Consider the following 16,402-nt stretch of genomic DNA (forward strand, 5'->3'; position numbering starts at 1 on the left):
GCTGGTGGGGTGGGGGGGGGGGGGGGTGGTGAGGGTAGTTAAGTGGCTGGAGAGGGAGAGGGAGAGGGGCAGTGTAGTAGTTGGTGTGGGAGAGGGGGAGTGTGTGGAGTGGGAGAGGGGGTGTGTGTGGAGTGGGAGAGGGGGTGTGTGTGGAGTGGGAGAGGGGGTGTGTGTGGAGTGGGAGAGGGGGGAGTGTGTGTGTGGAGTGGGAGAGGGGGGAGTGTGTGTGTGGAGTGGGAGAGGGGGGAGTGTGTGTGTGTGGAGTGGGCAGTGGGGTGTGGAGTGGGAGAGGGGGAGTGTGTGTGTGGAGTGGGAGAGGGGGGAGTGTGTGTGTGTAGTGGGCAGTGGGGTGTGGAGTGGGAGAGGGGGAGTGTGTGTGTGTGGAGTGGGAGAGGGGGGAGTGTGTGTGTGGAGTGGGAGAGGGGCAATGTAGTAGTTGGAGTGGGAGAGGGGGTAGTGTGTGTGTGGAGTGGGAGAGGGGGGAGTGTGGTAGTTGGTGTGGGAGAGGGGGAGAGGGGTGTGTGGAGGGGGAGAGGGGTGTGTGGAGTGGGAGAGGGGGAGAGGGGTGTGTGGAGTGGGAGAGGGGGAGAGGGGTGTGTGGAGTGGGAGAGGGGTGTGTGGAGTGGGAGAGGGGGAGAGGGGTGTGTGGAGTGGGAGAGGGGGAGTGTGTGTGTGGAGTGGGAGAGGGGCAATGTAGTAGCTGGTGTGGGAAGGGAGTGTAGTAGCTGGTGTGGGAGAGGGGGCAGTGTGTGTGTGGAGTGCGCGAGGGGGAGTGTAGTAGTTGGAGTGGGAGAGGGGGTAGTGTGTGTGTGGAGTGGGAGCAGTGTAGCAGCTGGAGTGGGAGAGGGGGTAGTGTGTGTGTGGAGTGGGAGAGGGGGGAGTGTGGTAGTTGGTGTGGGAGAGGGGGCAGTGTGTGTGTGGAGTGGGAGCAGTGTAGTAGCTGGAGTGGGAGAGGGGGAGAGGGGTGTGTGGAGGGGGAGAGGGGTGTGTGGAGTGGGAGAGGGGGAGAGGGGTGTGTGGAGTGGGAGAGGGGGAGAGGGGGAGAGGGGGTGTGTGGAGGGGGAGAGGGGGAGAGGGGGAGAGGGGTGTGTGGAGTGGGAGAGGGGGAGAGGGGGAGTTGAGAGGGAGGAGGAGGAGGAGGGGGTAGTTGAGGGTATTTGGGCGCTGCTATCTCTCACCCAAAAGCCTGAGATGTCAGCCGGCAACAGGGAGAGGACGGCGGTGGCAGCAGCTTCCCTCCTGACGGTGAGTCTGCAGTGAGTGCCTTGTTGAGCTGAGCTGAGCTGAACTGAGCCAAGCTGGCAGTCAGTCGCAACGCTGCCAAACAGACGTGGAGCGCTGAGCAGTGAACGCTGAGACAATGTTCAACAACACACACAGCCTCCAACAGCCCACCAAGCAACCTGCTGGCTCTTCCCCCAACACGTCGGAGAACTGTATCTGTAACACAGATTACGTGAACTGTATCATATACAGACATTTATATATTTATTTTAAATTTTTAATTAGAAATTGCTCGTTAAACACCAGACAATGCTCGTTAAACACTAGACACTCATTAATACAATTTAAAATAGTGTAAGAAAATAACTGGTACAAATCGATTTATTCACAAAATGCTGGAGTGACCTGCTGAGTTACTCCAGCATTTTGTGAATAATACAATTTAAAATATTACACAGACTACATTATTCGAAGACAAAATTATCTCTGGATCTCAGGATCTCTGTCAAATTAAACAGAAACAATATCTCTCCTATTTGTGAAAAAATGTCAATTTCAAGAAGCCAATTTAACTCACACTTTTGTGACTTTGTACAAATGTGCAAAATTTTTGGATCGATATTTTAAAAATCATTTCCAAAGTTATCGATAACCAACTGGTTTTAGATCCAAAATTAACAATTTTAGGATTATCAGAACACATTACAAACTTTACTCAAAGTCAGAGACGCTTTCATGGCTACAGTTTAATAACTGCGGAAAAATTAATACTTAAATTTTGGGAAAAAAACAGTAACCCCCACAATTAAAATGTGGATTACGGAAATGACCGAGACCTTGCATTTGGAAAAAATAAGGTTTGCCTTAATTGACAAACCAGATCTAATTTTTAAAATATGGTCTCCATTATTGAATTTTTAAAAAAGTAAATGGGTTTGTCACAAAACTAAAATTTAAAACTAAAGTTAAAACTTGAGTTTAGGGTTGGATGTACAACTATACTCACTAACTCCCGGATGGATCTATCCCCATAATCTTTATGTTTGTAATTCTCTTTTTTCTTTGCTTTCTCTCTATTAGTTTATAGTCTTTTTTTTCAGTCCCTTTTCATCTTTATTTTTTCTTAAAAAAATTAAAAATTGAAGCTATGTAAGAATTCTATAACCAGTTTGTCGTTTATTATTATTTGTACATATGCTTTAAAAAATAAAAAATAAATAAAAAAATAGGTGCAAGAGTAAGGCCATTCGGCCCTTCGAGCCATTCAATATGATCATGGCTGATCATCCAAAATCAGTACCCCATTCCTGCTTTTTCCCCATATCCCTTGATTCAGTTGAATAGACAATAGGTGCAGGAGGAGGCCATTCGGCCTTTCGAGCCAGCACCGCCATTCAATGTGATCATGGCTGATCATTCTCAATCAGTACCCCATTCCTGCCTTCTCCCCATACCCCCTGACTCCGCTATCCTTAAGAGCTCTATCTAGCTCTCTCTTGAATGCATTCAGAGAATTGGCCTCCTCTGCCTTCTGAGGCAGAGAATTCCACAGATTTACAACTCTCTGACTGAAAAGGTTTTTCCTCATCTCCGTTCTAAATGGCCTACCCCTTATTCTTAAACTGTGGCCCCTTGTTCTGGACTCCCCCAACATTGGGAACATGTTTCCTGCCTCTAATGTGTCCAACCCCTTAATAATCTTATACGTTTCAATAAGATCCCCTCATCCTTCTAAATTCCAGTGTATACAAGCCTAGTCACTCCAGTCTTTCAACATATGACAGTCCCGCCATTCCGGGAATTAACCTGGTAAACCTACGCTGCACGCCCTCAATAGCAATCAACCCTCATGGCTGATCATCCAAATTCAGTTCCCCGTTCCTGCTTTTTCCCCCATATCCCTTGATTCCGTTAGCCCTAAGAACTAAATCTAACTCTCTCTTGAATACATCGTTCATTCATATACATATAGTTTATTCCTCAAATTAAAAGAAATCTCAAGAGATCTTAAATCATATGCCCAATTTTGTCAATAGACAATAAACAATAGGTGCAGGAGGAGGACATTCGGCCCTTCAAGCCAGCACCGCCATTCAATGTGATCATGGCTGATCATTCTCAATCAGAACCCCATTCCTGCCTTCTCCCCATACCCCCTGACTCCGCTATCCTTAAGAGCTCTATCTAGCAATAGTCATAGCCAGTATTTATTGGCCCCCTGCTTACACCTGGTGTAAGTTATAAGTCGTAAGGTCATATGTTTGCAGATAGACAGAAACATAACCCTGGGATACCCCCCATCACTACTTCACACCTACTCACAGCCTGACTCCAGCCTGCAAAGACTGCCCCCTTCCCAAATACCACTTCACACCCACTTACAGCCTGACTCCAGCCTTCAAAGGCTGGCCCCTTCCAACCCACCCCTCTGCAATCACCACTTCACACGCACTTACAGCCTGACTCCAGTCTTCAAAGACTGGCCCCCTCACCACCTCACACCCACTTACAGCCTGACTCCAGTCTGCAAAGACCTGGAGCAGGAAGAAGGGGGTAGTGAGTGGATGGAGGGGGTGGAGGAAGGAAAAGGAACTTGGTGATAGGGTGTGGCGGAGCGGGTCAAAGGGAAAGCTGGGTCAAAGGGAAAGCTGAATCGATGAGAAGTTTAACTCCAACAACATTTAAAGCCATTTGGAAAGACACAAAGGCTGGAACAACTCAATGGGTCAGTTGGCACTCCTGAAGAACAGAGAAAGATGATGTTTCACTTGGGAATCCTTCTTCAGGCATTGCCAAAGGTCTTTAAAAGTTTCTTTCCAGCTATTATCAGTTAACTGAACCATCCTACCAACACCTAGAGAGCTGTCCTGAGATACTATTCTCCCTTTGTCATGTATTTGCACATGATAAAGGGAGAATTGCTTTCATGTACTGTTTTTTCACTTACCTCGGTACAGGTGCCAATGAACTAAACCTAACGAAACTAAACTACCATTATTTGAACCAGCTTGCTCTTATCATCAATCATGCTGTTTGAAGAAGGGTCTTGACCCGAAACATCACCCATTCCTTCTCTCCAAGATGCTGCCTGACATAGAAACATAGAAAATAGGTGCAGGAGTAGGCCATTCGGCCCTTCGAGCCTGCACCGCCATTCAATATGATCATGGCTGATCATCCAACTCAGTATCCTGTACCTGCCTTCTCTCCATACCCCCTGATCCCTTTAGCCACAAGGGCCACATCTAACTCCCTCTTAAATATAGCCAATGAACTGGCCTCAACTACCCTCTGTAGCAGAGAATTCCACAGATTCACCACTCTGTGTGAAAAAAAACGTTCTCATCTCGGTCCTAAAAGACTTCCCCCTTATCCTTAAACTGTGACCCCTTGTTCTGGACATCCCCAACATCGGGAACAATCTTCCTGCATCTAGCCTGTCCAACCCCTTGCTGACCTGCTGAGTTACTCCAGGATTTTGTGATACCTTCGATTTGTACCAACATCTGCAGTTATTTTCCTACACAATCATGCTGTCTGTATTTTTTCATACACTCTGCTAATCTGCATCAAACTGCCTTACATTTGAGGTCTTATTTCTGAACTATTCTGTTGTTTGCCTCCATCGTTCCTTTGTTGCACCTTCTCTCTAATATTTAGACAATAGACAATAGACAATAGGTGCAGGAGTAGGCCATTCGGCCCTTCGAGCCAGCACTGCCATTCAATGTGATCATGGCTGATCATTCTCAATCAGTACCCCGCTCCTGCCTTCTCCCCATACCCCCTGACTCCGCTATCCTTAAGAGCTCTATGTAGCTCTCTCTTGAATGCATTCAGAGAATTGGCCTCCACTGCCTTCTGAGGCAGAGAATTCCACAGATTCACAACTCTCTGACTGAAAAAGTTTTTCCTCATCTCAGTTCTAAATGGCCTACCCCTTATTCTTAAACTGTGGCCCCTGGTTCTGGACTCCCCCAACATTGGGAACATGTTTCCTGCCTCTAACGTGTCCAACCCCTTAATAATCTTATACGTTTCGATAAGATCTCCTCTCATCCTTCTAAATTCCAGTGTATACAAGCCTACACTTTCAGTCGGTTCTGCATTCCCAGCTAAAACAGATTAAGTATTCCTCAAGAACATAAATTCCCCCTCCCTCCCACACAGAACCTAATATTAGCTGTTCTGTTATGAAACAATAATCTTGAACAGGCTCTTGAACAATAATCTTGAACAGAATCTTGAACAATAATCTTAATCTTGCTCTACACTTGGTCCCATGCCCTAAGAATGTAAGATCTTCCCACCTACTTAGTTTTCCAGCTGTGGTTAGCATCTCTTTCTATGATCTGTATACGATATTGCATTGAAGATGATGTTGAGATTACTACTTCACGAAGGGCACAAACAATACACCGGGAAAGAATAGGTTTCAGTCCATAACTCAGTCCACTTATTTCCCATACTATTCTCGAAAATCCCTTCTCCTTTACCTTTGAGTCTTGGAGATCCATTCTGAGATATGGTGTTCAGAATTTTTTTAGATTTAGAGACACAGCGCAGAAACAGGCCCTTCGGCCCACCGGGTCCGCGCCGCCCAGCAATCCCTGCACATTAACACTATCCTACACCCACTAGGGACAATTTTTACATTTGCCCAGCCAATTAGCTTACAAACCTGTACGTCTTTGGAGTGTGGGAGGAAACCGAAGATCTCGGAGAAAACCCACGCAGGTCACGGGGAGAACGTACAAACTCCGTACAGACGGCACCCATAGTCAGGATCGAACCTGAGTCTCCGGCGCTGCATTCGCTGTAAGGCAGCAACTTTACCGCTGTGCCACCGTGCCGCCTAATGAATATGTCCTGTAGCTCAGATCTAACCAGTAAGGCCTCGACTTTAAACGTCACCCATTCCTTCGCTCCAGAGATGCTGCCCGTCCCGCTGAGTTACTCCAGCTTTTTGTATCTATCTTCAGTAATTCTTAAAGATTATTATTCCACAGGAAAGAACATTGACCTGAGGAGGCATAGTTTAAACATATGGTATGGTATTCTTGATAATGCATTGACTTCTTCTTCAGATTTCTTTTGATTGAAATCAACAGAATGAATGATCAAAAGTGAAGTATATACTGAATGAATGAATGAATGAATGAATGAATAAGTTTATTGGCCAAGTATGTGCATATACAAGGAATGTGCCTTGGTGCTCCGCTCACAAATGACAACACAAACATACAGTTAACAATTAAGAATCAAGCATAAACACATCAAAAGAATAAGGATACAACTTTACGGTCTAAACATCTGGGTGAAAATAAACCAGAGCAAAAAAGAGACTACAGACTTTGGTTATTGAGTAGAACTATCACTTGTGGAACAAAGCTGTTTTTATGTCTGGCTGTGGCTGCTTTGACAGTCCGGAGTCGCCTTCCAGAGGGAAGTGCTTCGAAGAGTTTGTGGCCAGGGTGAGAGGGGTCAGAGATGATCTTGCCCGCTCGCTTCCTGGCCCTTGCAGTGTACAGTTCGTCAATGGGGGGGGGAAGGTTGCAGCCAACAACCTTCTCAGCTGTGCGAACGATCAGTTGCAGCCTCCGGATGTCGTGCTTGGTGGCTGAGCCAAACCAGACTATGATGGAGAGGGTGAGGACGGACTCAATGATAACAGTATAGAATTGGAGCATCATTGCCTGTGGCAGGTTGTGTTTCCTCAGTTGCCGCAGGAAGTACATCCTCTGTTGGGCCTTTTTGACCGTGGAGTCGATGGTGGCCCCCCATTTAAGGTCCCTGGAGATGATGGTTCCAAGGAACTTAAATGACTCCACAGATGTGACTGTGGTGTTTTGATGGTGAGTGGGGGGAGGGGAGGGGGATCTCTCCTAAAGTCTACAATTAGTTCCACTGTCTTGAGAGCATTGAGCTCCAGGTTGTTGCGATGGCACCAGGACGCCAGCTGTGTCACTTCCCCTCTGTAGGCAGATTCCTCCCCATCCTGGATCAGTTCCATCAGGGTAGTGTCATCCGCAAACTTGAGGAGCTTGACAGAGGAGTCTGTGGAGGTGCAGTCGTTGGTGTAGAGAGAGTAAAGGAGAGGGGAGAGTACGCAGCCTTGCGGTGCTCCTATGCTGAGGGTCTGCGGGTCCGAGATGTGCTTTCCCAGCCTCACATGCTGCTTCCTATCATATGTTCATATCATATCATAGCGTGACTATCATATGTTGAAAGACTGGAGCGACTAGGCCTGTGTACACTGGAATTTAGAAGGATGAGAGGAGATCTTATCGAAACGTATAAGATTATTAAGGGGTTGGACACGTTAGAGGCAGGAAACATGTTCCCAATGTTGGGGGAGTTCAGAACAAGGGGATACAGTTTAAGAATAAGGGGAGGCCATTTAGAACGGAGATGAGGAAAAACTTTTTCAGTCAGAGAGTTGTGAATCTGTGGAATTCTCTGCCTCAGAAGGCAGTGGAGGGCAATTCTCTGAATGCATTCAAGAGAGAGCTAGATAGAGCTCTTAAGGATAGGTATGGGGACTCTTAAGAGTCAGGGGGTATGGGGAGAAGGCAGGAACGGGGTACTGATTGAGAATGATCAGCCATGATCACATTGAATGGCGGTGCTGGCTCGAAAGGCCGAATGGCCTCCTCCTGCACCTATTGTCTATTATCTATTGTCTATTCCTGTCCGTCAGGAAGTTGATGATCCACTGACAGAGGGGTTCAGGCACAGTCAGCTGGGAGAGTTTGTAGTGTAGTAACTCTGGAACAATGGTGCCATATACTGCAGACCGCAACATCGGGAGTTCGCAGGTCCCTGGCTGGCGACCGGCTTTCGGGAGCTCCAGCCGTAGCAGCTTCAACCGCCCCGAAGTGCGAGGTTTGATCGACCCGCTCGCAGGCCCTTCATCGCCCTGCGTGGCTCGGCCGCAGCACTTTCCATCGCCCGGTGGGGGCTCAGGACCTTCATCGCCCTGCTCGGCTCGGCCCTGGGACTTACCATCGCCCGGTGGGGGCTCAGGACCTTCATCGGCCTGCTTGGCTCGGCCCTGGGACTTACCATCGCCCGGTGGGGGCTTCAAAAAGTTGGGAGCCTCGATCACCTCGTGGCACCACGGAAGAAGAAATCAGGAGGAGATAAGACTTTGTCTTCCATCACTGTGAGGGTGTGCCTAGAGCAATCACTGTGATGGCTGTTTGTGTAAAAAAAATTGTGTAAAAATTGTATCTGTGTGTCCTGTGCTTTTTGTTCTCTACTGCCGGACCCTGACGTGAGAGGACGCTGGCATTGTTTATTCGCCGCTTCTCCGTTAGGATAGTTTGTCTGTTTGTTTTTATGTTTGATTGTTATGTAAAGCGCTTTGAGCACCCGATAAGGCGCTATATAAAATAAATGCTTATTATTATTATTATCATATCATATCATATCATATATATACAGCCGGAAACAGGCCTTTTCGGCCCTCCAAGTCCGTGCCGCCCAGCGATCCCCGTACATTAACACTATCCTACACCCACTAGGGACAATTTTTACATTTACCCAGCCAATTAACCTACATACCTGTACGTCTTTGGAGTGTGGGAGGAAACCGAAGATCTCGGAGAAAACCCACGCAGGTCACGGGGAGAACGTACAAACTCCTTACAGTGCAGCACCCGTAGTCAGGATCGAACCTGAGTCTCCGGCGCTGCATTCGCTGTAAAGCAGCAACTCTACCGCTGCGCTACCGTGCCGCCCTGTATACTGTACGTTATGAAATCATGCATGTAATGCATGCAGCAGATGTTATTTCCACCAGATGTGCCTTTACCAAGGAACATACAAGGAATTCATAAGTTTCTTTTACGAAGTTTATCATCTTGTTTGACCACCTTAAAAGATTTGTCTGTTAAGAGCTTTCTCCTCCAACACCCCATCTAGAAAGTGTCTGCCTATTTTACTCCTTGTAATTTTAACATGAACACTTGTACTTGTTAGCATAGGTGAAAATATTTGATTAATTTTGTTTGTTGGTGAGTGTGAATAGCAGCTTTATCCAAGATAATTTACATAAACGGTGTTGAATCTAGATACTAAAACTCTCGTTTGTTTGTTCGTTTGATCCTCAACTGCAGCCAGAACGGTACATGATAGCGTGACAATTTTAGGCCCACCTTACTCACCGTCATCCCTTTGGTGCTAATGGAAGAAGTTTCATTGAAATCGGTGTTATATTTTTTAAGTTATTCACATTTTAAAGTTTAAATCTACGAGGGAGGGGGTGGAGGGAGGGGGGAGAGAGGGAGGGAGGTGGGAGGATATAGGGGGGTTGAGGAGGGAGGGAAAGGGGAAGGGGCTGAGGGCGAGGGGAGGGAGAGGAGGGGGGGGGAAGGAGGAGAGGGGAGAGGGGAGAAGTGGGGTGGGGGGAAGGAGAGGGTGCTGCACCAATGCAGGAGAGGTTTGGGCCCAACGGGTCTACTTGGTCTAGTAATACATAACTATGCAACAATTGGCGGCACGGTAGCGCAGCGGTAGAGTTGCTGCATTACAGCGAATGCAGCGCCGGAGACTCAGGTTCGATCCTGACTACGGGCGCTGCACTGTAAGGAGTTTGTACGTTCTCCCCGTGACCTGCGTGGGTTTTCTCCGAGATCTTCGGTTTCCTCCCACACTCCAAAGACGTACGGGTATGTAGGTTAATTTGACTGGGTAAATGTAAAAAATTGTCCCTAGTGGGTGTAGGATAGTGTTAATGTGCGGGGATCGCTGGGCGGCACGGACTTGGTGGGCCGAAAAGGCCTGTTTCCGCACTGTATATATATATGATATGATATGATATGATAATTGATTTAAATTGGAGTGCCACACTTAATTCCAGAACACTGTGTTGTAAGATGTTAATGCAAAATGACTGAATCAGCTAATTCTGAGTTTACTGTATAATATCCCCACAGGGAGCAGAATTAGTAACAGAACAGTGGAAGAGATTGTTATCCATAATGTTAGAGAATGGTGGGTATATGAAATAAGCTGCCAGAGGAGGTAGTTGAGGCAGGTGTCAAAGACACTTGCTCAGGTACATGGACAGGAAAGGTTTAATGGGATATGGGTCAAATACGGGGAAATAGGACTAGCTTAGATGGGGCGTCTTGGTTGACATGGACGATTTTGGCTAAAGGGCCTATTTCTGTTTTTTTATGACTTTATGACTATGATTCTAAGTTGCAGATTAAATGATTCAGACAAATAGGATACGATAGAACTTTATTTATCCCAGGAGGGAAATTGGTCTGCCAACAGTCATAAAACACAACGAAATACATGAAACATGAAATGAAAGACAATAGACAATAGGTGCAGGAGTAGGCCATTCGGCCCTTCGAGCCAGCACCACCATTCAATGGGATCATGGCTGATCATTCTCAATCAGTACCCCGTTCCTGCCTTCTCCCCATACCCCCATGACTCCGCTATCCTTAAGAGCTCTATCTAGCTCTCTCTTGAATGCATTCAGAAAATTGGCCTCCACTGCCTTCTGAGGCAGAGAATTCCACAGATTTACAACTCTCTGACTGAAAAATATTTCCTCATCTCCATTCTAAATGGCCTACCCCTTATTCTTAAACTGTGGCCCCTGGTTCTGGACTGCCCCAACATTGGGAACATGTTTCCTGAATCTAACGTGTCCAACCCCTTAATAATCTTATATGTTTCGATAAGATCCTCTCTCATCCTTCTAAATTCCAGTGTATACAAGCCTAGTAAGTGCTGAGTTAATACAAACTGAATGGTCATCCCAGTAAGGTGAACAGAAGCTAAATCAGACAGAAAGGTCCTGAACAAATAGTTTCATTGGCAATAGCATGGAACCTGGAAGTGACATTATTTTTCAAGACCTTAGGGGGAGAAAATTAAGAGACTTTGAATATTTGGATTTGATGATTGACAAAGTCAAGTCAAGTCAAGTCAAGTCAATTTTATTTGTATAGCACATTTAAAAACAACCCACGTTGACCAAAGTGCTGTACATTTGATTAGGTTCCAATAGAAAAAAAAATGAAAACATACAGTAGTACGCAAACAGTTCACAGCGCCTCCTCAATGAGCCTCAAACGCTAGGGAGTAGAAATATGTTTTGAGCCTGGACTTAAAGGAGTCGATGGAGGGGGCAGTTCTGATCGGGAGAGGGATGCTGTTCCACAGTCTAGGAGCTGCAACCGCAAAAGCGCGGTCACCCCTGAGTTTAAGCCTAGACCGCGGGATAGTGAATAGCCCCAAGTCGGCCGATCTGAGGGACCTGGAGTTAGAGAGGGGGGTTAGAAGATTTTTGATGTAGGGGGGGGAGTGTCCATTTAGGGCTTTATACGTGAATAGGAGGAGCTTGAAGTTGATTCTGTACCGTACAGGGAGCCAGTGGAGAGAGGCCAGAATCGGGGTGATGTGGTCCCTTTTACGGGTACCCGTCAGGAGTCTCGCTGCGGCGTTTTGGACCAGTTGCAGGCGGGACAGGGAAGATTGGCTGATCCCAGTGTATAGGGAGTTGCAGTAGTCTAGGCGGGAGGAAATGAAAGCGTGAATGATTTTTTCTGTGTCGTCGAATTTGAGGAAAGGTTTGATTTTAGCTATGGTTCGAAGTTGGAAGAAGCTGGCTTTTACCACAGCGTTGACTTGCTTATCAAATTTTAATGCAGAGTCAAATATCATGCCGAGGTTTTTGACATGCGGTTTGACTAGGCAGGATAGGCTTCCAAGACTGCCTGTTATCAATTTGATGGAGTCGGGGGGGCCGAATAGGATGACCTCAGACTTGCTCTCATTTAATTGGAGGAAGTTCTGTGCCATCCAACATTTTATGTCCTCAAGGCAGTGTGAGAGGCTGTTTAAATTTGACTGGTTGTTGGGTTTCAGGGGGAGGTAAAGCTGAGTGTCATCGGCATAGCAGTGGAAAGAAATGCCGTGCCTTTGAATGATTTGGCCAAGGGGGAGCATGTATAGAGAGAAGAGAATGGGGCCTAGGATTGAGCCTTGTGGAACTCCGCAGGAGAGGCTAGCTGGAGCAGAGGAATAACTGCCTATGTTGATGGCGAAACTCCTATCTTTGAGGTACGAAGCGAACCAGCTCAGGGCAGTGCCATCAATGCCAACCGCGTACCGGAGACGGTCAATAAGGATGGTGTGGTCCACTGTATCGAATGCTGCGCTGAGGTCGAGAAGGAGCAGGATTGCACAGTCGCCGGTGTCGATGGCGAGAAGCAGGTCGTTGTGTACCTTCAACAAGGCAGACTCTGTGCTGTGGTGGGCTCTGAAACCTGACTGGAAACTTTCCAGGATGGTGTTTTGGTGCAGGTAGGGCACTAATTGGTTTAGGATTGCCTTTTCAAGGACTTTTGACAGGAATGGCAGTTTGGAAATGGGTCTGTAGTTGCTAGGCAAGGTGGGGTCTAGGTTAGGTTTTTTCAGTAGGGGCTGGACCACCGCGTGCTTGAAACTGGTTGGAACAGTGCCAGTGGCCAGAGAACTGTTGATAATAGAGAGGATGCTGGGACCGGCTATTGCAATGACATCCTTCAGAAGGGCAGTGGGGGCAGGATCAAGGGGGCAGGTTGCAGGTTTCATAGCGGAGACAAGCTTTGCAAGGGAGGATAGAGTGACGGGTTGGAAGCAGTCCAATTTAGATGAACAGATTAGTGAGACAGCTAGGTCACGGGTGGGAGGGGAAATGTTCATTCTAATATTCTCAACTTTGTTGGTGAAAAATTTAGCGAATTCTTCGCACTTAGCAGGGGACCCAACTAAGCTGGTACTGGGGGCGGGACATATGACAGAGGTAATTGTTCTAAATAGGACCTTGGAGTTATGAGAGTTTTTGGAAATAAGGTCGGAGAAGTATTGTGCTCTAGCAGACTTTACTGCTTCCTGGTATTTGAGAAGATTGTTTCTCAGAATTTCGAATGAAATTTGAAGCTTGTCACATTTCCATCTCCTTTCTGATTTTCTGCACTCCCTTCTTAGGGCTTTGGTGGTGTCATTGAGCCACGGCCGACCTTTGGGCTTAGGCTTTTTCATTTTAAGGGGAGCGATAGAATCCAGGATGGAAGAGCAAGTGATATTAAATAAAGAGGCGAGATCCTCAGTGCTGAGATGGGGGGGAGAGGCCTCAATAGTGCAGATGTTGGGGGCAGCTGTGAGAGCCTCGGAGAATTTACTGGCAGTCAATGAATTTATGTCGCGGGAGTAGCGAACAGGGAGATGAGATTTTGCGGGAGATAAAGGCAGAGATGCGTCAAAAATGATAGCACTGTGGTCCGATAGACCACAAAGGATTTATTCACAACGGTGGTTTTGAAAGGAAGAAGAAATATTGGAGCTATTAACAGTGCTGATCGGAAATGTTAATTACGGTATTACACGTCAGTTGGCCACTGATGGAGCAGTAAGTAAATCCCAGGAGAAGAGATGCTCTGGAGAATGCTGTGGGCCACGTTTCAATATGAGATGCATTCAAGAGAGAGCTAGATAGAGCTCTTAAGGATAGCGGAGTCAGAGGGTATGGGGAGAAGGCAGGAACGGGGTACTGATTGAGAAAGATCAGCCATGATCACATTGAATGGCGGTGCTGGCTCGAAGGGCCGAATGGCCTCCTCCTACACCTATTGTCTATTGTCTATTGAGATGAGTTGATATCTATGAAATCATATCAAAGACCATCTTCGAAGATGAAGGGAAATTCTAAATTGCAAATGCAAAGGGAGATGTGAGGGACGAAAGAATAGAATCATTTGGAATAAGTATTAACCAAAGATACTAGAGGAGCACTCCAAAGACGTACGGGTATGTAGGTTAATTGGCTGGGTAAATGTAAAAATTGTCCCTAGTGGGTGTAGGATAGTGTTAATGTACGGGGATCGCTGGGCGGCACGGACTTGGAGGGCCGAAAAGGCCTGTTTCCGGCTGTATATATATGATATGATGATATGATATGATAGACCACTTGACCCTGAAAACCGTAGTGCGTCACGCCGCCATTTTAGTCGGCAGAAACTTGCAGGAACATTTAAAAAGAAAAACAGCAAAAATCTGTGAATTGATAGATGAGATATATTCTGCATTTTAATGGTATCATCACACATACGGTTCCCCCAAAACACTGGTTACACTGCGAGAGGCGTAGCGAACGGCGAATTTTGCTTACTAAAATGGCGGACGTCACGCTCCTTTGCATACTACACTTCAGTATGGGCGATTTCAAGGGAGTGGCCCATCTTGTTCCTCTAGTATCTTTGGTATTAACCCTTGGGCTTGCTAACATTACCAGTGTCTTGTGAGTGAACGGAAAAGACAGCAAATCTTGTCACATCAATGGGTGATGGAATTATTTTAATGGCCACTTTGCTCAAGGCAAATTTGAATATGAAAAAATATACTTGGGAAGCGCTGACCTAGATTTTACATTCACAGTTTGGTGCCGTTTAACTATGTCGTGTCCTGATAATTTATTTGAAATCATTTTTTAAAAAAGCAGCAATGTTAACGTGTGAATTCATGTGAATTATTTGTGAGTTCATGTGAATTATGTGAATTCATTTGTGCAATATGTTATGGAAAACAATGTTTATTTTTGGCATTAATACACATCTAAATACGCAATGTAAAAATACTTGACATTTTCTTTTCGTAGAATATCAGCCTGAATGTTAAGTGCTGAATGAAATAAACCTGTTTATGGAATCATAATTTACAGTCTGTCAGAAAATGTTTCCCTTAGCTCTCCTGGGTCGATCTTTTTCCAAGACAGATTCTACAGTTCGGGAATAGTGGGTTGGTTGGTGAAATGGCCACAGGATCTCTCACCAATGCCTCTCAGCTATGTGGAGTCAATAGACAATAGGTGCAGGAGGAGGCCATTCAGCCCTTCGAGCCAGCACCGCCATTCAATGTGATCATGGCTGATCATTCTCAATCAGCACCCCGTTCCTGCCTTCTCCCCATACCCCCTGACTCCGCTATCCTTAAGAGCTCTATCTAGCTCTCTCTTGAATGCATTCAGAGAATTGGCCTCCACTGCCTTCTGAGGCAGAGAATTCCACAGATTCACAACTCTCTGACTGAAAAGGTTTTTCCTCATCTCTGTTCTAAATGGCCTACCCCTTATTCTTAAACTTGTTCTGGAGTCCCCCAACATTGGGAACATGTTTCCTGCCTCTCACGTGTCCAACCCCTTAATAATTTTATACGTTTCGATAAGATCCCCTCTCATCCTTCTAAATTCCAGTGTATACAAGCCTAGTCGCTCCAGTCTTTCAACATATGACAGTCCCGCCATTCCGGGAATTAACCTAGTAAACCTAGTCGAAAGATGGGTCCTGCTCCTTTGTACATTTTTAGCCTCTGCATTTTTAATAACTTTGGATTTGGATCAGACATAATGGCAGTGGAAACGTGGCAACTCTTGTGTACTGTCCCAGTGCAATGTACTATTCATACATTCTTTCATTAATGTACGATTTAAGTGCCGATGTCGGGTAAGAATTTTTTACTGAACTGTTTGCAAGAAAATAATTTCATTGAACATAGGAACATGCGACAATAACGTACCGATGAACCATTGGATGTTGAGTCAAGCTGGGGAAAAATGGAAGGCTAGGTTTATAATCCTGTTACAAACACAATTCAATTATCCCTCCCACTCATGTACATGGAAGGAAAATCAAGCTTGCCCTGTTACAGGCACGGGACCATTCTGGCAAAGTTATTCTCCAGGTGCTTCTCTTATGCAATATCCAGAATTCCAACAGTAAAGACCAAGCATAATCCTTAATTACAAAATACTAAGGGCCACGATTCCAAATGTTTAAAGAGGAACAGTGGAAATGCTGATCAGCAAATCTTTTCAGAGTTTCCGTGGGACTTACACTGAACATATTACTGCACGTCGGAGAACCCTAACAAAATCTCACTCTATTTCTTTAGAAGCAATGATATGAAAAACGACTGACAGGTCTATTTATTTATTTATTTTTATATAATACTAGACCAAGCGGACCCATTGGGCAGGGCCATCTTTACAGCATTATGGGCCCCGGGCAAAGCAGTGTACTGGGGCCGCTACGACAACTACTCACAGGAATAAAAATGTAAATGGTCGATAAAATTAAACATATATTTATTTCTTTCTCTTCCCCCCCACCACGAA

At 45.9% G+C, this 16,402-nt stretch overlaps 2 protein-coding genes across 3 annotated transcripts in view; one reads left to right on the forward strand and one right to left on the reverse strand.

The window, feature by feature from the left end:
- sybu (syntabulin (syntaxin-interacting)) overlaps positions 1-1,307 on the reverse strand; it is a 113,857-nt gene extending 112,550 nt beyond the window's left edge. Inside the window, exon 1 of one of the 2 annotated variants that reach the window (XM_078398266.1) lies at positions 1,179-1,307. The gene's annotated coding sequence lies outside the window, so the exon portion shown is untranslated. The remainder of the gene's footprint in view (positions 1-1,178) is intronic. The other variant, XM_078398268.1, reaches the window with a different exon arrangement.
- Positions 1,192-16,402, forward strand: part of stac (SH3 and cysteine rich domain) — an 80,667-nt gene continuing 65,456 nt past the window's right edge. Inside the window, exon 1 of the mRNA XM_078398451.1 lies at positions 1,192-1,245. Coding sequence (XP_078254577.1) covers positions 1,192-1,245 — 54 coding nt within the window. The remainder of the gene's footprint in view (positions 1,246-16,402) is intronic.

Source organism: Rhinoraja longicauda, chromosome 4 (assembly GCF_053455715.1).
Source record: "Rhinoraja longicauda isolate Sanriku21f chromosome 4, sRhiLon1.1, whole genome shotgun sequence".
NCBI lineage: Eukaryota > Metazoa > Chordata > Chondrichthyes > Rajiformes > Arhynchobatidae > Rhinoraja > Rhinoraja longicauda.